The 20111-nt window shown below is 47.8% G+C and overlaps 2 protein-coding genes and 1 pseudogene across 3 annotated transcripts in view; 2 read left to right on the top strand and 1 right to left on the bottom strand.

Moving 5' to 3' along the window:
• The window catches only part of BRI3BP (BRI3 binding protein), a 30157-nt gene extending 22095 nt beyond the window's left edge, over positions 1 to 8062 (top strand). The window contains exon 3 of the mRNA XM_066260821.1: positions 3006 to 8062. Coding sequence (XP_066116918.1) covers positions 3006 to 3427 — 422 coding nt within the window. The 3' untranslated portion in view covers positions 3428 to 8062. The remainder of the gene's footprint in view (positions 1 to 3005) is intronic.
• Positions 8063 to 9024: 962 nt separating this feature from the next.
• Positions 9025 to 15945, bottom strand: LOC136322511 (ER membrane protein complex subunit 2 pseudogene; annotated as a pseudogene).
• Positions 15946 to 18796: 2851 nt separating this feature from the next.
• The window catches only part of AACS (acetoacetyl-CoA synthetase), a 41370-nt gene continuing 40055 nt past the window's right edge, over positions 18797 to 20111 (top strand). Inside the window, exon 1 of one of the 2 annotated variants that reach the window (XM_066260824.1) lies at positions 18797 to 19134. In XM_066260824.1, the coding sequence (XP_066116921.1) occupies positions 19002 to 19134 (133 nt within the window). In that variant the 5' untranslated portion in view covers positions 18797 to 19001. The remainder of the gene's footprint in view (positions 19135 to 20111) is intronic. The other variant, XM_066260822.1, reaches the window with a different exon arrangement.

The following is a 20111-nucleotide window of genomic DNA, read 5'->3' on the forward strand; positions in this document are numbered from 1 at the left end:
TGCTGGGTGGATCCCGGTTGGGCGTATGCGGGAGTCTGTCTGACTGCTTCCCCGTTTCCAACTTCAGAAAAATACAAAAAAAATAAAAAGAAAAGCTTGTGGAGTCCTGAGACCAAAAGGCTTGCTTTAGTCTCATCTTCTGCGCGAGTTCAGTGTGAAACTCAGCTCCAAAGTCAAAACCTCTTTAGTCAAAGTGCTCCGGACGCCTCTGGCAGGCACCATGAAGGAGTCTTTGTCACCATGGCTCTTGGAGAGTCCTGGATGGACCCCTCACCATTGGCCCAAGAGGAGGTTGCTGTGTTCACGAGCTTGTGCGTGACCCTCTGGCCACATGTGGGGTTGCTGGGAGGGTACAAGATGTTCATGTTCTAGCTGCATTTACATATTTAGAGACTTGAAAAACCTCAGGTTTAAGACTTCCAGTCTTGTGCTGCCCTGGGTCTACACGTAGCCACTCCCAGTTGTCATGTCCCGTGTCACCCCAGGCTCTGTCCTTCCCCCGCATGCAGAGAGTGGACCGTGCACCCCCGTCCGATCTCAAAGTGAGACCCGGGAACTCGTTGACTCGGTATGTACAGTCAACTGTTTGACAAGGGAGCTAAGACTCACCCCACGGAGAAAAGACAGTCTCTTCAGTAAGTGGTGTGGGGAAAACGGGATAGTTAGTCCCACATAGAAGAATGAAGCTAGACCCCTCTCTGACACCACTCACAAATACTAACTCACAGTAGGTTGCAGGCTTAGATATGAGACCGGAAACCTTAAACTCCTAGAAGAAAACGTTACGTGGTACGCTTAGTCATGGTGATTAGTTTTTGGATTTGACACCAAATGCAAAAATAAACAAATGGGACGACATCAAACTAAAAAAGCTTCTGTTTGGCCAGAGACACAATCAACAGAACGAAAAGAACGTACAACATGGGCAAAAGAAGTATTTGCAAACCATGTATCTGTTAAGGGGTTCATATCCAAAATGTATAAAGAACTCATGCGACTCCATAGGAAAAAACAAAACAATAATTCTATCAAAAACGGGCAAAGGAACTGAACAGACATTTTTCCAGAGAGGGTCATGAACGGCTGACAGGTACACAAAAAGGCGCCGATTAGTGTCACTAACCATCAGGGGAAGTGCAAAACCAAGCCTCTGTGAGCGGCCCCCTCACACCTGTCAGAGTGGCTATTACAGAAAAGACAGGTGGTCATGGAGGAAAGGGAACACCCGCGTGTCCTGTCGTTGGGAATGTAAATTGGGGCAGCTGCTGTAGAACCTAGTATGGGATTTCCTTGAAAAACTTAACACGTGACTCGGCAGTTCCCCTTTGGGGACTTTTGTTTCCAAAGGAAACAGAAGCGGTATGTCTAAGAGACATCTGTACCTCCATGTTCAGGAAAGTAGCATGAATAGCCAAGATGTGGAAACAACCTGAATGTCCATCCGTGGGTGAATGCATAAAGAAGATGCGGTAGTTATACAACGGGATATTATTTGACCATGAGAAGGAAGTTCTGCCTTGTTTTTTTGTTTGTTTTTTGACAACATGGCTGGACCTGGAGGGCATTATGCTAAGTGAGATGAGCGAGGGGGAGGAAGACACATACCTACTCTAGGACCTCACTTATATGGGGATACGAAATACCCAGCCGCACAGGATAAGAGACCCCGTCTGTGATTGCCAGAGGCAGGCAGGGAGGAGGGTCATTGGATGAAGGTGGCAAACAGGTACAACGTCCAGCTACAGATTGATAAGGACTAGGGGTGTCACGTACAACATGATGGCTTTAGCGGACTCTGCTACAGCAGGATACATAGGAGAGTTGTTATGAGACTACTAGGTCCTAAGAATTCTCAGGACAAGAAAAAATATTTTCCACCAGCCCCCCTTTTTTTTTGTATCTATGTGAGATGATGGATGTTAACCGGGCTTACTGTGGTGAGCATGTCCCAGTATATGGAAGTCATTATTACACTGTGCCCCCTTACACTTATATGATGCTGCCTGTCAGTTATATCTCAATAAAACTTGGGGGAGGGAGGGAAGATATGTGTTGAAGTATGATGTGTGTGTCTTTCACGTGGTTCGGTACAAAAAGAGATTGTGACTAGAGGGATGAAGCCAAATATGGCAGAATGTGAACAGTTGTTAAATCTGGCAGGTTTCCATTAGAGATAGTATTTATTTGACTGTCCTGTTAACTTTTCTGTTTGAAAATTTTCTTAAGTCGGGCAATCAGAAGATGCAACCTCCTTCATATCACTCCCTGCTTGAGCTGGAACTTCGAGTGTGGGTACCAGTTTACGATTAGGTTTGGCTGTGAGTAAGCAACCCCACCCCAAAGAAAAAAATAACAGCAGCTTAAGCAAGATGCAAGCTTATTTCTCTAATGTACACAGGTAGGTGGTTAGGCAGGTAGGTGGCTTATGCAGCCCTTTGTCCTCAGGACCGAGGCACCTCCCCATCTTATCGCTTCCCCAATAGGTGACTTTTCTTCCCTCATGGCCCAAGACAGCTGCTTTCTCTCCTACCATCGCATCCACATTCCAGCAGGGAAAAGAAGAGGTAAAGGTCACATTCCTGCTACTTTTAGGGAAAAAAAGCACTTGAAACTATTACAGAATATTTCTGCTTCCCTCTCTTCTTGACCAAAGCTTAGCCACATAGCTATAAGGGAGATATGCCTTTCTGCTAGGCAGCCACGTGTCCAGCCTGAAATGCATTTGTTTCAGAGGCAAGAAGGGAGTCAGTGGAGGGGCAGTTTGCAGGCCCTGCCCTGCTGTGACGGGTGTTTTAGACCCACAGCAGGGCAGGCATTCTGCAAAGCCGGCCCAGTCTCCTCTCTAAGGGCTTAGTATGAAGGTTAATGAGGCAGTTTAGTTCCTTGGGTTGTTGCAAAGGCCCAGCAAGTGCGCTGAGCTGCCCAAGCCCAGCCCAGTTTGTGTAGAAAACCCCCCTCCCTGATTTCCTGTCACTGGCCAACTGTCCCTCTTTTCTGTCCTGCAGTCTTGAACCTGTCTCAGAATCTCAGCGCTGCCTCGGTGGCCAGCAGCCCGGCCCGCGCCCTCGTGCTGGTCGGCGTCATCCTGCTGGCCTACTGGTTCCTGTCCCTGACCTTGGGCTTCACCTTCGGCGTCCTGCACGTGGTGTTCGGGCGCTTCTTCTGGGTCGTCCGGGTCATCCTGTTCTCCATGTCCTGCGTGTACATCCTGCACAAGTACGAGGGGGAGCCGGAGAACGCACTGCTGCCTCTCTGCTTCGTGGTGGCCGTCTACTTCATGACGGGGCCTATGGGTTTCTACTGGCGGGGCGGCCCCGGCGGCCCCAGCGTGGAGGAGAAGTTGGAACACCTGGAGAACCAGGTCAGACTCCTCAACATCCGCCTCAACCGGGTGCTCGAGAGCCTTGACCGCGCCAACGGCAAGTGACAATCAGCCAGCCGGCCGGGTCCCCTCGCGCCAGCGCCCTCCATCAGAAAACAGAAAAAGAAGAAGAGGAAAAGGACGGCCACCCCGAAACAATCTTAATAAAATGTTCCTGAGCAAGAGGGAGGCGCTCTGGTGAGGGTGTGTCCGTCCACCTGGACGCTCTTGGGACGCATTTTATTCCGGGAGGAGGGACCAGCTCGGTGACGTAGAACGACCCCACCGGGTGTCATTAGCGGAAGACCTATTTTTTAAACAAAGGATATAACCATATTAGCTGTATAGTCAGAGGAGTTTATCTGCATAGAGCATCAAGTTAATTTTTTCAAGCATTTAAATACATCTTTTGTAAGGTTGTTTTTTTTTTTAATAAAGGCAGATCTGAGTCAAGTTTCTTAAAACTTTTACTTGGACAGGGGGAAGATGATGCTAATTGGACATTTTGGAAAAGTGCAGCATCTGTTGTTGTTGCCGCGTAGGAATGGGTGGGTGAGGTCTGTGTGTGCCATTTTTGTGTCTCTAAAAGGCGAGCTTTGTTCTAGGTTGTTCTGGATTGACATTGACCAGATTGGTGAACATTGTCCTTTCTGAATACAGGCAGTTGGGTTTTGTGGAGGAAACCAAACATGGTTCCTGGGGACCCCAGCCAAGCCCCCCCATCAGTTATATTTCTAAGTGAGGAAATCATTATTTGTAGAGCAACCTGAGATTTCTTTTTGTTTTTCCTTTCCCCTTCTGTACTTGGAGGAATGTTGCTCAGCTCAACATTTTGTAACGGAAAAACTAGGAAAAGAAATGTCTTCGGGGTTCGATGCCAAGAGCGACCTGGGTAGGTGCCCAGGCTCGCTGGGGAGTGTCTTGGATGTCCTGCTCTTGCGTTTGGCAGCTGGGCCTCTCTAGCAAAGCTGTGCTCTCAAGGGGCTTTTTGTTTAGATGTTGCGTTTTGGTCTGGGTTGACTCAGGGCCTCAGAGGGAAAACATACTGTCGCAGCTAACACCATTCTCAAGTCCACCGCTGCTTATAGAGCGTCTCGGGGGCGAGGGCAGCATACCCAAGGCTTGGAGAAGATCGGAATTGTTTTCCCTGGAATTTTTACAATCCACGGGTTAGGTGCTTTCTGTCTGAAGTGTGTGGTGCCTTCATTTTAGGTGGTGTCTAAGGGCAGAGAGAGGTGCCAGCAGGGCAGACCACGGTGGGGGTCCTGGACAGGCTTAGACCCAGGGCTGGAGAGAGCGCCCGTCCTAGACCCCCAAGCATGTTGGTGTGCACCAGAAACCAGGACCTGGAAGGGAAGTCCCCACTTTTGGAGAAAGTCATTTTGAAGACTGCTAGGGGTCTCCAGTGTTTCCATGGTACCCCCCTCCTTGCCCACTTCTGTGCCCTGTGGTCCAGGTATCACACTTGCAATCTCAGTTCTCTGCTGGCTCTTGTGCCAGCTCTTGTGCTCTGTGAAGTTGTGTGTCTGTGGTTACAAGTGTCTGGATAACAGAAGCAGATGTTTCTGCAGGTATTGATGAAACCTCTCTTTTGAAGGTATATGTCGAGGGACCCAGACACTCCAGCCTTCATCTCAGTTGCTGGAGTGCATACCTGTTCCCTATGATTTGCTTGGGCAAATCTTCACCCATGGGCATTTGAAACCTATAGTTTTAGCTGGAAACCCATCCAGTTTCCAGTAATTTAGATATTTACTTGTAGGTGGAACTGCTTTAGCACTGGGTACAAATAACTCCAGGGGAAGCGGTCCTCCTTGTCCTCATATTTAAATTTGTTTTTTTTTTTTATGTTTATTGCTGAGAGAGAGAAAGAGAGAGAGAGAGAGAGAGAGAGAGACATCAGTCTGTTCCTGTACATGCCCTGACCGGGGATTGAACTGGCAACCTTTGTATTTCTAGATGCTGCTCTAACCAACTGAGCTATCTGGCCAGGACCTCATATTTTTTTAAAAAAGATTTTATTTATTGATTTTATGGCGAGGGGGAGGTGACTGGTGGAGCGAGAAACATCAACTCATAGTTGCTTCGCTTGAGTTGTTCATTGATTGCTTGTTGTAGGTGCCTTGACCGGGTAAGCCCGTTTCAAGCCAGTCGCCTCAGCGTTCCAGGTTGACACTCAGTTCACTGCGCCACCTCAGGTCAGGCTGTCCTCCCTTTTTCTGTGTGCATTCGGCATGCCTCAGCGCTAAAACATGGCTTGGCTTCTGTAGACCCGGGAGAAATTGGTGTATTCTGCACAAAACTTCTCAGACTTAAACTCTCACTATTCTGGGTATAAATCACTCCATTCCCCATCCTGCTCCTTGCACAGGAAACCTTGAAGGTGCTGGCTTGAGATCTCAGTAGGAAAACCATTTGAACTTTCAGTAAACCCAAGGGAGGCCTCAGACACTGCAAGCAGAACTGAAAATTGCCTTGAGAACTTGCACCATCCCCACCCCTATCTCCCATCTCTTTTTTTTCTCTCTTTTGTAGGTGGAAAAGTGTATTTTTGTATCCTATCTCATACCTTGAAGAGAAACCTTTTTTATATCTTCAGGGCTGTAGACTATCTTAGTGCCACCCTTCATTACATTGTGACGTAAGAACGTCCTGTTGAGGACTGCTGTGGACCTGTTATAAATGAAACTCAAGTCTTTTAAATGTCTCAATCCGTGTTTATTTCCCAATACTTCAGTGTCCCCGTAAATACGAAGGACAGAAAATCATCCAGAAAATGAAGAGGACTGAATGATCTCTCAAATGGCTGCATTTGTGTGGTTGTTTCGGGATCGATGTGTAGAAGGACCTTTTATTTCATTCAAAGATGCTTTCGGGAGCACGAAGCCTTCCCTACACAGAAGCCTTCCCTACACAGAATTTTCTGATACCAATCAGCATTCCCTGCCTTCTGGGGTGTTTTCGCTTCATGTTTCTGTGATACCCCCATATTATTTCCAGGAACAAAGTTGCCGCAACAGAATGTCTTGAAAGCTTGCCCTGTGAATTGTGCCTGGGGCTTATTTATAAAGGGGACGATGTGATGACACAGAAGTGTTAATGCTATCAAAAGAAAGTTTTTAATTCTCAGGTCTCTGAAGGTTAGAGGCACAGCACACTCAGTGTAAGCAGAGAGAAGAGGGAGACCTGAGGACTATGCTGACATCCCCTATTGGGTAAGCATGCAGGTCAGTCAGGGTCGGTGGTTTGGAGGGTCTTGACTTGGCATGCTCACAGGGGCCCACTGGTGGGACCGTAGAAACCACTTTGCTTGTTAGTCTGTCTCTGATTCAGCAGCCTTACGGAGAGGTTAGTAATAACATGTCAAATAGCCACCACAGACTTAAAAATCCTACAGCACCTGACCTGGGGTGGCACAGTGGATAAAGCATAAAGACTCGAATGAAAAAAAAAAAAAAGCCTCGAATGAGGTTGCTGGTTCAAAACTCTGGGCTTGCCTGGTCAAGGCACGTATGGGAGTTGATGCATCCTGCTCTTCCCCTTTTCTCTCTCTCTAAAAATGAATAAATAAATTAAAAAAATTAAAAATCCTACATTGCTTAATTTCCATGCTTCCCACTACATAAGATGCTTTTGATGAAGGACATCTTCCTTTTGTGTTTGATGCCTATTACCTTCTCCCTGCTGGGTTTTGAATTGGCTGACTTAACCAAAAGCCCAGCTTTCTGCCACCCAACCTAGCTCATATTAAAAGGAATTCCTGAGACCCTAAGATGTCAAATTGTCCCCCCACCTCAAATATTATTTTTTTAATAATAGATCACTATTCTGCAAAGTTTTCGTTTATGGCTATTTAAGTGCTTGGACTTTTACATCTCACTTGTAAATAATAGAATGATATATTTTTTGCAGGATCTAACGCAGTACCCTTAAAATTAGTGTCAGTGTTAGACAGCCATCAATGTGACGTACGGTATCGGGGACCAACAGACTCTGGTCAGTGTAGTGAGTGAGGTCTGTGCTCCTCTCCCTGGTTGCCTGACACGGAGCAGATACACCAGGACCAGCTTTCCCCTTGTGGTGCATCCAAAGCTGATTGTCACCTTCATCATCAGCTGAACACCTGTGGCAGCTAGTGGCGTTTTTGGCCATATGTTCCAATGTCTTTTTGCAGATATAAAGGTTTTCGTATCCATTTAATATCTGCATGTGTGTTCAATCTCTTGAGTATTGTGTAATTACATTGATTTCTTGTGATGGTGGCGGTGATTAACGTTCACTCAAATTCAGCTAAGCCATTTCCCCTTTTCCCTCTTCTTTACTGGAAATCATATCCATGAGGTGTGGTACGCATAGTCAGCAGCGCATTCATGATTCAGTTCATATTTTGTGTACCTGGTTATGAATTTGATAGAGCATTTAATTTGACACTTAATATAAATCTGTCTGATTTGAATATAGTGATGTGTGTGTGTATGTGTGTTGTACAGTTTAGTCCCTTGAGCCTTGGGAAACTGATTCTACAAATATCATATATAGACATAAATGTATACGCTTGTGTTTTCTTTCTTTGCAAAGTGATACATTCCTGTTATTTATTAAATAACTGGCTTTGGTGTTATGTAGAGATATTTGTAGACTGATTTCAGAACAGAATTAAAATATTGTGAAAAATTACAGCTTAATAAATGTTTATTGTAATTTTGTTGTATGGACTTCCTAAATATATTTCAACACTTCCAGCCAAGTGTATGTGGAATTTTCCCAATTTTGACATGCAGTGGTTGATCCTGTGGCTCTGTCCCCCAACCGAGCAGGTCATACCATCTTGAATTTGAAGTATGCAGTTGGAAGTGGGTTGTCAGATAAAAATACACGATGCCTGGTTACATCTGAATTTCAGATAAACAGCAAATACATTTTTAGTGTAAATATATCCCATGTACTATTTTGGGACATACTTACGCTAAAAAAGTATTTTTAGTCCATTTGGGTTGCTATAACAAAAGACCATAGATTGGGTGGCTTAAACATTTATTCATCACAGTTCTGGAGGCTGGAAGTCCAACATCAAGGTATTCAATACAAGAGATTTGGTGTCCAGTGAGCAGCTGCTTCCTGGATCAGCCACTCTATTCTTGTTACTTCTCATTACCTTGAGTTATCTGATGAATCTATCCACTTCCTTCCTTCTGCACTTCATGGGGGTCCCTTCCCATCTCCATCCCAAGTGCTTTGGGCCCTCACATACTAGGAGCCGAATAAGCATATCTGAGTATGTAAATGTTAAGAGTAATGGTGTCCTAAATGTAAACCTCTCCTTTCGTCCCACTGGAGTCAATCAAGCTCCAGGCTGTGACTCAGCGATGTCAAGGGCGAATATTTCCGGACTGGGGTTAAGGGTGGGGGGAGACGAGCACGTGGGACAGGGCTGACTCGCCCCGCCCCCGTCAGGTTGTCAAGGTGACAACGCGCGGAGTCCTCACCGCCCACGGCGGACTCCGCCCCGCTTCCCAGCTCCGATTGGGCACGCCTTTTTCCGCCTCTCCTTTCGGATTGGCTGAGAGGTGCAGCCCATTGACCGGAGCGACTAGCGATTGGTTGGCACTCGGGCCGCGGCGCGGCGGCCTGGGCTGATGTGGTACCAGCTCTTCACCAGCCAATCAGCGCGCATGCTGAGTGTGGTGCGTGTGTGTGGAAGGGATCCTTCCGCGGCGGTGCCGGGAGCGGGAGCTGCAGGCCAAGGGCGGTTCGGGGCAGGTGGGGACCTGCGGGGCCTCGTGGGGCCTGGCGAGGTGGACCTGAGAGAGGCCCAAGAGGAAGCCGTTATGCCAAGTGGAGAAGAAATGGTCTGAGCTGGGTAACTTTAGGAGAGCGGGCTTTGCCTACTTCTAAAGACCCACCCAGCACATTCAAACTCGCGCTTGACCTCCAAAGAAATTAAAAAAACAAAAACAAAAGAATCACGAATACAAATAAATGCAATAAATAAAAGGACACTAATAAAAATAAAAGGAAGGTTTCAGTTGCCCCCCCCCCTAAGAAATGCCCAATATAGACTTACAACATAGACAAAGAGAGACAAACACATTTTGAATCTACAGTATCTTTCATCTTGACATAAATATTTATTGGGCGGCAACCGTGTGCCAGACCTCGCGGGAGGGGCAGGCGGAACGAGCTCGGAACCAGATGGGCAAGAATTCAGTGCCGTCCAGCAGCTTACTGGGTAATTTCAAATGGTGATAAGCGTTGTCGGTTAAAACAGGGCCCTGGGTGGAGAGGATCCGGGTGCTGGTTTCAGTTGCACCCCACGTGCAATAAAATAGGGTGGGGGAAGGTTTCCAGACGAGGAGCAGCCTCCCGGAGGCCCTTTGTTATTTGCACAGGAGGGAGTATTGCATGCCAGAGGGAAGTGTGTGCGCGTGAGATTTCCTTGCGTGGTAGGTACTACACCATCTAGCCCCTTACGTTACCGTATAGGCCCGCTGAACACACTAGAGGCTTTTTACTTTTTGTGATTTCTGCCCCCTCTCTGGAAGCCTGGCTTCTGCAGAAAGAGAGAAGAAAGCCAAAGCGAGGCAGAGGGTGGGTGGATCACCTCATCTTGTCACCTTTATTTCTAGAGCAAGCTGTGGATGGTTTGTTTGGGTGCTCTCTGTCTCTGGGATTAAATGAGGACTCCGCTGGGTGGGGGGGGGGGGGCGAAGGGTGCGCGGGGGGGGGGTACCCAGTTCACCTGCAGCGCTAGGCTGATAAGGATTAGGGCCGAATAAAATCCTGTTCCTAAGAGATCACCGAATTGTAGGTGACTTTGAGTGGCTGACTATCACAGAGAAAACGGAAAGAAGGGGGCAGGAGCCCTCTGAGTGTTTGTCCAGAGCCCACAGTGGTAGCTATCAGTGAGATGGCAGGGGGAACACATTCATGTAACAACTACGTATCTATTGTGTGCCTGCCATGTGCCAACACAAGGAGAAAGGTCCCTGCTTCCATGGAACTTCACTGTCAAGGGTGGAGACAGAAGATTAAATAAAGTAAATGATTTAATAGTCGGGATGATTCATTCTTGCACTGTGAAGGAAGCAAAATGAAATAATGTGTGGATTGCCAGGGCAGAGGGTGGGAAGAATGTGTAACTTGTTGTTGGCTAGCCGGGGGAAGCTGGGTTAGAGGGTAATTTTTGAACTAATGACACATGTCTGTGTCAGGTGATTCAAACAGAAGTCCCAAACATGGAAAATCAATTTGCTGAAAGCCAATTTGTCAGATAATTCACTGGATTTGCAGAATTGGCCAGATTGACCAATTTACCAAAAACCAATGTTTGATGGCTTCATCTTCTTGAATTAGATTTTTAAAAACTGGCCCTGGCCAGGTAATTCAGTTGGTTCAAGCATCCTCCCAATACAGCAAGATTGTGGTTTGATCCCTGGTCAGGGCACCTACAAGAATCAACCAGTGAATGCACAGATAAATGAAACAAATCCATGTCTCTCTCTCCCTTCTTCTCTCTCTAAAATAAATCAAGAAGAAAAAATAAAAAAATAAAAAACAACATTGTGCAATGTATGAAGCATACAAAAAGACTGAATATATACAGTGTGTCCGTAAAGTCATGGTGCACTTTTGACCGGTCACAGGAAAGCAACAAAAGATGATAGAAATGTGAAATCTGCACCAAATAAAAGGAAAACCGTCCCAGTTTCTGTAGGATGATGTGGCAGCATGTGCGCATTCACAGATGATGACATAACACCGTGTATACAGCGGAGCAGCCCATGGCCATGCCAGTCGAGATGTGGACGGTACAGAGGAAAGTTCAGTGTGTTCTGTGGCTCGCTAAATTCGAATCCGTGACCAAAGTGCAACGTGAATTTTGGACACACTGTATGTTCATTCCCGTTAGTTCTCTTAGAAGAAACCATTACCCTGAAAGTTAAGTATGTATTTGCTTCTCTTTGTTTTTATAACATGTATGTGTTCATAAATAAGGTAGTGTGGGTTTTGCCTGCTTCTGACCTTTCTGTAAAAGGAAACATACAGTTGGCATGCTTCCGTGGCTTGGGTTTTTTTGTTTGTTTTTGCTCAACATTATGGTTTTATGATTCATCACGCTAACTCATTGTTAGAGCATCCCTTGTCACTGCTGTCTAGTATTCCGTCAGGGGTTTCTCACCATTTACTCATCCATATTCCTGTTGCAAATGCTGGGTTATGTGGCCTCATTCTCTCCTCTGCTTTTTCACTGGGACTGGAGAGGTGGGGAGGTTGAACTTTGAGACGTCACTCTGGGCAATTCTTGTCCTCGGTTACTGGCATTCACCCCCTTGCCACAGCCCTGTGGGTGGTGAGGGTTGAAGCAACGAAATCCTCAGAAAACCCTTGGCCTGAAAAACTCCGGGAACTTGGCTGGGTGTCCGATTGGGATCACACCTTCTTCTCCCTCTGGACAGGCCTGTGAGAACCTGCTACGCTAGTGGCTGTTGGAATGAGGATATGACAGCTTCTTGCCCATTGTGGTCTTCTCTTCTTTCCTGGTAGTCCTGCTTCATTACTCCTTTAGTTACGGCTTGGGGGGAAATCAATTTTATGCTAGAATTTGTTCTTATCTCGTCAGGACTCCAAGGCTGCTATCTACTATCTAAACCAGCAGCAACTCCTCTTGGGTCCACCTCCCAAAGTGTCTCTATGTATACATAGATATTTAAATAGTATATATATATATATATATATATATATATATATATATCATCTATCTATCTATCTATCCCCCTTCTCACCATCCCCACATTTCCACCCTAGTCCAAGCTACTGTGATACCACAGGTGGACTTCTGCAGAACTCCCTTCACAGGTCTCCCTGATTGTGCCCTGCTCACCCCAAACCCCACCCCACTTGGTTACCTTAGGACATCTAGAACAATCTTTTCGAAATGTAAGTCACTGCACTTCCCCACTGGACACTTTCCAAATGGCTTCTAGTCAAACTTTAAATAAAACCCAGTCTTTACCCCTACCTCTCAAAGCCCTGTGCAGCCACTACCAATTAACTGTGCCAAGTATGCTCCCGGGCCTTTGCACTTGCTACACCTTCTGTCTGGAAGGTTCTTCCCACAGATCAGCACTGGGCTGGACTGGATGCTTCAGTTCATTTAGGGGGAGAGTCTTGCAGTCTTGTGCTCCCTGGACTGTGGGACCCCTGAGATGCAGGAGCTGTGATAACAGGGGTCCTGGTTTGGGGATCTGACCCTCTCTTAGTTATTACTGATAGCTGATAGCTTCACATCTTCAGATCCGGTAGGGTAGGCCATCTGGTGTGGGGCCATGAATGTACCAAAGGGAAGAGAAGCCTGTGTGTGTTGGGGGAGGGGGGGTGAAATGACCTTGGGTGATTGTTTCAGTTAGAATGCTTCTTAGCAGAAGTTATGACCACTCCATAGCCAGTGGCTTGAGGCATGATGACAGTTACTGTTCATTCAACCAGAAGTGAGAGGGCCCAGACTCCCCCCCCACACACACACACACACTTCTGCACCGACATCCTCTGTATGTGGGATTTCTTTAACGTTGTTTCTCGGGGTCAGGAGATGTCTATCACAGCTCCCTACAAAAGGACCTCAACTCATCACAGGGAAAATTGTTTCCCAGCTCTCCCCTCCCCATTACACCCCCCTTTGGTCTCATTGGCTGGAATTCGGTCTCATGAGGACCCCGGGCCAATCATTGGCCAAGAAGAAAAAAGAAGTGCTGTCATCGGCCTAGACTAGTGGGTCTTTAAATTGGGGCATGTTGATCCCTGAGGGGCCACCCAAAGAATTTCCAAGGTGGGGGGAGGTGGGTGCCTAGATTCTTATAAGGCACTTAACTTACAGTTCTGACAGTGCTTTGCTTTGGGGGTTGGGGTGGGGGATAAACAAACAGCAGCAACCTTGCCCCCAAACCTCCTTTAGTAACTACCTGCCGTACTCTGGTTTGGACGTTTCTCCTGAGGGTTTGGCAATGGTTTGGCTTGGATTGGAAATGTTCTGATTTTGGAAGGAGCAAAGGCAGTGAAATTTACTTTCACTGCTTTTCATATAAAATGTAGCATTTTCCAATACTTCTACATTCCCTCCCCCCCAGATACATTAAGGGGGAACATCAGAGCATACATTTAAAAATGCAATTGCTTTCCGATTTGGTGTGCATTCATCAACCAGACAAATAAAAACGTTTTTTATTGAATCACAGCAGGGCATAGGCATTCCAATGACTGCAAAGCCTCGTGTCATTTTATAGAGAATGCTCAGTTAAGAAGAAAACAACAACATGGTCATGTAAGCATGCGATGAAACTTTCTGGAAGCCAGCTGAAGATACCATCCCCGGGGAAAGGCACTATCCTCCCAGGAGATACTCCGAAGGTGGCATGCTGTCCATTCCACAGGGGTTAGAGCGTGCCAGGGGGTCTGCCTTGCTATTTTCTGTTCCAGCTTTCTCCACTTTTTTCCAGTGTCTTAGCATTGTGATCGCTATTTCTCTGTGCACAAAGAAGCTTTGAGGAGAGGAGGCACGTGAGAATCACACTATCAAAAGCGGCTGGAGTCTCCTGAGGCACTCCTGGTTTCGACCCCTCCACCAAGGCCGGGATGCCTTTGCCAGACCTTCAATTGGGGCCTCTCTTGGGAACATTTGCTGTTTCCAAATACTCGTGCCCCTCCCGTGAAACGGCTTTCAGCATATTCCAGAGGACTCAGTATGTTTGCATACTTTACTGTACTGGTTAATGGTCAACTGAATAGTCGCGAGGACTTTCAAAGGTGGAAAATGTCACTTAACACACACCACACTGGGAGAAAGAAAAAGCAATATAGGTGGTGTTGGCCCACGAAGGGGCGAGCAGGGCAAATTTCAAGAAATGACCCAGAGGTCATTTCTCAGACCTGTGCTCTGAGGAAAGGGTGCGTGTCCTCGGTCGGCCTGGAAAATTTCTATGCTCTTTTTAAAAAGTTTCAAAGCACCTGGAATATGGCGGGGAAGCACAAGTCAGACAGGTGTTATAAACGTGGTGTCCCTCTGAATCCTTTAATCAAAGATGAGCAACAGCTACAAGAGGGAGACGGGCATTGCAGATAGCCAAGGGAGTTACACATAGACAACACTTAACATTTTGGGGGAAAGAAGGGTCCTTCCAGCTCTGTCCCTATTTTATTTTTTGTTTGCACGTTTAATAAGTCATCATGATTTATTTTAAAATTAAATTTTTTTTTAAAGTTTATTTTAGAGAGAGAGAGGAAGGGGGAGACACAGAAACATCCATCTGTTCCTGTGTGTGCCCTGACACAGGTCAAACCCAAACCTCCGCATATCAGGACAATGGTGTCACCAACTGAGCTATCTGGCCAGGGTGCATCATGGTTTATTTAACAAGGTAATTTCTACATCAGAGTATGGTTTAAAAGCCAGGTGATATTAAGAGAATGACAAACGATTCAGTAAGACCCTTCTTTAATCTTTCTCCCATGGACCTTCCTCATCTTTCTCCTTCACAATAAAAGGCATTTTTAGGTTTATATAAACACATTCTTTACAACTGTCTTCACAGAAAGTTAGTATATAAATAGCACCGGGCATTTAGTAAATAAGTCACAGGTCAATGAGTTCAGTGGTGCAGTTGTGCGTGTCAGATGAAGGAGTTCTGAAAGCCTTAGGACTGGGGAGTTTGTGCTGTTTTCCATTAAGTGTTCGACCGCCTTGAGATGGTTTTTGGTTTCCTTCTTCCTTCGACCTGCAAACAGAAAAGGTCTATTTGTTTGACTAGCTGCCCAATTGGCATATTTCATGTTGTCCTTTGTTTGTTTGTGCATTTGCTTTTGGGTTGAAGCAATCTGACTTGCGGACATGTCAAGTCCAAACAAAGCTCTCATGTTTCTGATGTGCAGTTTCAGTGCCTGTGCAAAAGACTTTCTTCAGAGTTTGGGGTTTTTGAGTCCACCTCGGTATACTGAGCTTCAGCGTATGGCCGATGGTATATGGTGGTGGTGTAGATTAGTCACCAGAAGCTCCTCCAAACAAAAGGCTGCTTTAGCCAAGCACGTTTGTTGACACAAAGTTCTGCAAGGTCATGCGAGGCTCCTTGGTCTCCAACAAGTTGTTCCAGGCATTCCTTCAGTTCCCCAAGTGGACTCCATGTTTATGCCCTGGGCTTTTCGAGGGGCACTCCTATGCTTCCTTGCAGCTGTGCTGGTTGGAACTTCATGTAGAATTTGATCACATAGCTGTATTGCATCATCGTATCTTTCCACGCTTCAAATCTCATGCCAGTTGCTTGGTTGACTCCGTGACTGCCAGGGAATTGTCTTCCCGACTCCTGAAGACGAAACAATGCCAAGTCACCCCAGCCACAGTCCAGGGCTGCAAAAATCACCTGTTCATATACAGGAACCAAATACCATGTCTAAGCTTTGAAGCAGGTTTCTAATTGATTTCTCTCCAACTTCCACAGCATGCTCACTGTTTCTTGAGTCGTCTTCTCTCCGTTTTTTTCCATTTAATCTCGCGTTTCTTCCCAAGTGACATCATAAGGCTCTGAGGCCTTTGCCATCTTCTCAGAACCTACAGGGAGCTGGGTGAGAGGCTGGGGAGATTGCCTCTGTTCCTATTTTAAATGGAAAGAACTTTCTTGAATGCCTTCCTCTTTCCCCTCTCTGTGATCATGTTAACATAGGGGCAGCAAGGTGGGTCCTGGAAAAGCACCTTCAAAAGCTCTTGTGTGTCTCAAAGTGTCAAAGAGGTGAGTACAAAGTACCCAGTTATTTTGGTTGTAGCTTACCTCTCTCCATTGAGTCCCCCTGTGCCTGGTTGGGTGGGCTGAAGGAATTAAGAATAAACCAAGTGGCCGTCAGGTGTATAAATCCAACCTGTCCCGTGAGAACTGATCAACCCATTGGTCAAACTCTGGATTTCCATGCCTCCTGAGGGCTGGGTCCATGCTTTACACAGGGGAAACCCATGTAAACCTAGCCATAGCAGGTATTCACGAGGTATTTCTGAATGAATGAATCAATGAATGAATGTTTCTTGAGCTCCTATTCTGAGGACCCTGCAGGAAACCAGTTTAACAAGGATTCTGCTCCTGTGGAATTTGCATTCTTGTGTAAAGGGAGTAAACATGAATATACGAATCCTTCAAGACTGAACTTTCTTTCTGGGTTGTTTTGAGATGAACTTGAGCCTTTACAAAGGTGTTAACTTGGAGACAAAGAGCTATGGCTGGCCCTAGGGCTTGGAGGTTACTAGGGGATGGGCCTATTCTGAAAGTCATGCTTATATGAACTGTTCACAAAAATTAGGGGATCAGGGGACATGCAGATACTCCAGTACTTTCAGCCTTTTTGTACAGTACATTTTCACCTATGAAATAAAAGTTGGTTTTGCATCTCATTTGCATAATCAAACAACTTTCTTTGACTTGTCGTTTGCTTTTCTGATGTTCTTGTTGAATAAAAAACCCAAATGCTTCTTTTTTTTTATCGCTTCATGTTTCTTTTGAAATATCCCCTAATTTTTGTGACTGGAAGATGGAAACTGTTTAAGTGGTAGAGGCGAGAGGTTGCTTCATAGAACTTCAATGCTGCAAAATACTGTACTTGGGGGGAAGCTGGTTGAGCTGCTGTGAGAACAAATTATGACAAGGAATATAGGACAGTCCCTAGCATGGCTCCAATGTACCAGTGGAGTACCATAAATAAACCCTGAAAATATATCCCAAATCCCATTTTCTCTCCATTCCTACAGCTACCCCCTGGGTCCAGCCACCATAATCTATGGCAACGTCAACGTAACTAGGAGGCATTCCTGTTAGAGTGACAAGTCAGAACACATTCTGGTCCAGCCACTGTCAACTCTTGCAACATCATATATTTGGGAGGTATTCCTGTTAAAGCTATAGTCAGAGCACAGTCTGGTCTGGTCCAGCCACTGTCATCATCTCTTGCAACATCCTCATAACCCGTCTGTCTGCTCCTGGAACACTATCTCTACTCTGCTCATCCCACCAGGAGATGAGCCAGCGTCTTCAATGCTACGACCTCTTCCTTCATTCACTACCCTTATCTTCTACCCCTCAAGTCAAACACAGAAGTTTCCTAGTTCTCTAACCACATCCAAGACTCTCCGGCCTCAGGGCCTTAGCAGCTTCTGTTCCCTCTGTCTGGGAACATTTTCCCCAGATACAGAAGAGCTCACCCCTGTCACCTTCTTTGTCATTGGTAGAAGTCACCTTTTCTTTCTTTGTTTTTATTGATATTGTTTTTAGAGAGAGAAAACCATCGATTTGTTGGTTCATTTATTTATCCACTTATTGGTTGATTCTCAGATGTGCCCTGATGGGGGAGGAACCTGCAACCTTGGTGTATCTGGAAGATGCTCTAAGCCACCGAGTTACCGGGCCAGGGCTAGAAGTCACCTTTTCAATGGGACCTTCCCTGACAACCCTAGTGAAATGGAAACACTGCTCCTCCCACATTATCTACCTCTCCTCCGGGCTTTGTTTCTTTCCATACGAATTCTATTCTATGTTATTAGTCTACTATGAATATGATGATTCTCCTCATGGGTACTCTGTGGACATCACCACCGTATGCATTCATTACCCTGTGGACGCCACATATAGGATGTATTTATTTGTTCATTGTCCATCTCCCTGTTAGAATTGCAATTAAACAAGACTCCTGCAGACGAAATACATAGGCAAGGCAATTCTCAATACCTTCTGCAGAAGGGCGTGCTGCTGCCAGTGAGCCCACAGGCAGGGATTTGGGTTGTTTTTGTCTCTAACACAAGCCCTGGGCTAGGTCTTGCCCCACTGGCTAGGGTGTTGACCCTACAACTTACTCTTCCCCAACTGGCAGGGGTGTGTGTGAAGGAGGGGTGGTGACAGCGTTAACTTCATGAAACTGGATGAAGGTGTTTGGGGCACCCTTGGAGAAACCCATGAAGGGGGCTGGGGAAATGCCCATTGAAGGAAAGACCATAAGGTAAACTAGTTGTTTTTCCTGCATCCCCTCCTTCCCACACCTGCCCCTCTCTCCTTAACGCCCTGCTGACAGAGCAGGACTTTTGCTTGGTTCACCGCGCAAACCAAGTGTCTGGTACCCCGCAGGCGCTCAGCAAATACCTGCCATTAGAGGGAAAAAAACAAAACAAAACCATCCAGAGTGAATGGATGAACATCTGATTGAGCCAGCGGCTTCTGGGTCCTGGCTTGGGGGGGGGAGGGGGCGGTTTAACTCCCTCCAGCCCCAGGCAGACGCGGGGAACTGGGGCGCAGCGCGCCTGCGCCGCCCCAACCGCCGTCCTCAACCGCCGCAGCCAGAGAGGGTCCCAGTCCCCGAGGAGCGGGCGCGGCGACTTGCACTCCTTTGCGAGGCGCCGCTCCCGCGGAGGGTTACACGCGGCGAAGGGCGGCGCCTCCGTGGGCGGGACTCGCCGGTGTCTTCTGCGGGGCGGCCACCGCCGGTTCATTCGCGCAGCCAGTTGCTCGCGCCGCCGCCAGCCCGCGCCCTGGGTCCCCGCCGCGCCCCCGGTCCCCTGTCCCCGGTCCCCGCCACGCGCCTGGCCCCCGCCGCGTTCCGGATCGCCGCCGCGCCCGCCGCAGCCATGTCCAAGGAGCTGCCGGCTAGGCGGGACGAGATCCTGGAGTGCCAGGTGATGTGGGAGCCGGACGGCAAGAGGAACACCCACATGGACCGCTTCCGGGCGGCCGTGGGCGCCTCCTGCGGCCTGGCGCTGGGTGAGTGCGCGCCACGGCCCCGGGGCTCCCGGACACCTCCCTCGGGGGTGAGGGGAGAGCGACGGACCAACTGGCGGAGGGGCTTGCCTCCTGGGGATCGGGGCGCCCCCCTTTTCCTGGGCGTTGCTCTCAGGGTCTCTCCTAGTCGTTGGAAGGGCCTCCCGATGTCCAGGTTCCCCTTCTCCAGGGGGTAGGGCGCCTCGGACTCCGGGGGTTTGTCGCCTTGTCTGTGCGGGGCGTCACCTGGGCGCTTTCAGGGCACTGGACTCCTCCTGCCTGCAGCATCTCCCTGCGTGTGGGGCGCCCTCTCCCGGGGAAGGTCCCTCTCTGGCCTGGGAACCCCTGTGCACCGAGAAGTCCCTTGCCCGCGAGGTTTCTACTTGTGAGATGAGGTGCTCGCTGGGCTTTGTACTGCAGCCTGGGGCTTCCTCCGGGATACGGGTCTTTCAGCCTCGCAGCGCTTCTTCTCTGTTTGTGGGGGTCTCTTGCTAGCTAGTAGTACCTTGGGCTGGCCCCCTGTTAACCGCTCCCCGCTCTCCAGGCTGACCCTGGTAGAAGGCGAGTGTGGAATTTCAGGGCACCCAGGAGGATGGTCTGTTGGGAGCCTGCCTTTGGAGTTGGGGGGAACGCCTTCCCCATTCCTGCCCCAAGAGATCTAGAAGGGGACTCCTTCCAGCCACCACCCGGTCCCAGGAAATACCTGGCGGGGTGGGGGGTGGGGGTTGGGGGTTGGGTGCAGGTTAGCTCCTTTTCTGAGAAGCGCTTGCACGTGCTCCGCCCACAGCTCTTGCTGGCCTGTCCGACTACCCACTGGACCTCTCGTCTCTGGTATCATCAACTCATCTTGGCTTTTCCTTCCCTCTCCCCTCTCTCAGCTGGCTTCAGTGACTCCTTTGGTTCCCTTGGTGGCATCACTGTCCTCAGATAGCTTCACAGAATTGGGGATCTGTCATCTGACTTGCCCAGGGTGTCCAGCT

Source organism: Saccopteryx bilineata, chromosome 2 (assembly GCF_036850765.1).
Source record: "Saccopteryx bilineata isolate mSacBil1 chromosome 2, mSacBil1_pri_phased_curated, whole genome shotgun sequence".
Taxonomy (NCBI): Eukaryota; Metazoa; Chordata; class Mammalia; order Chiroptera; family Emballonuridae; genus Saccopteryx; species Saccopteryx bilineata.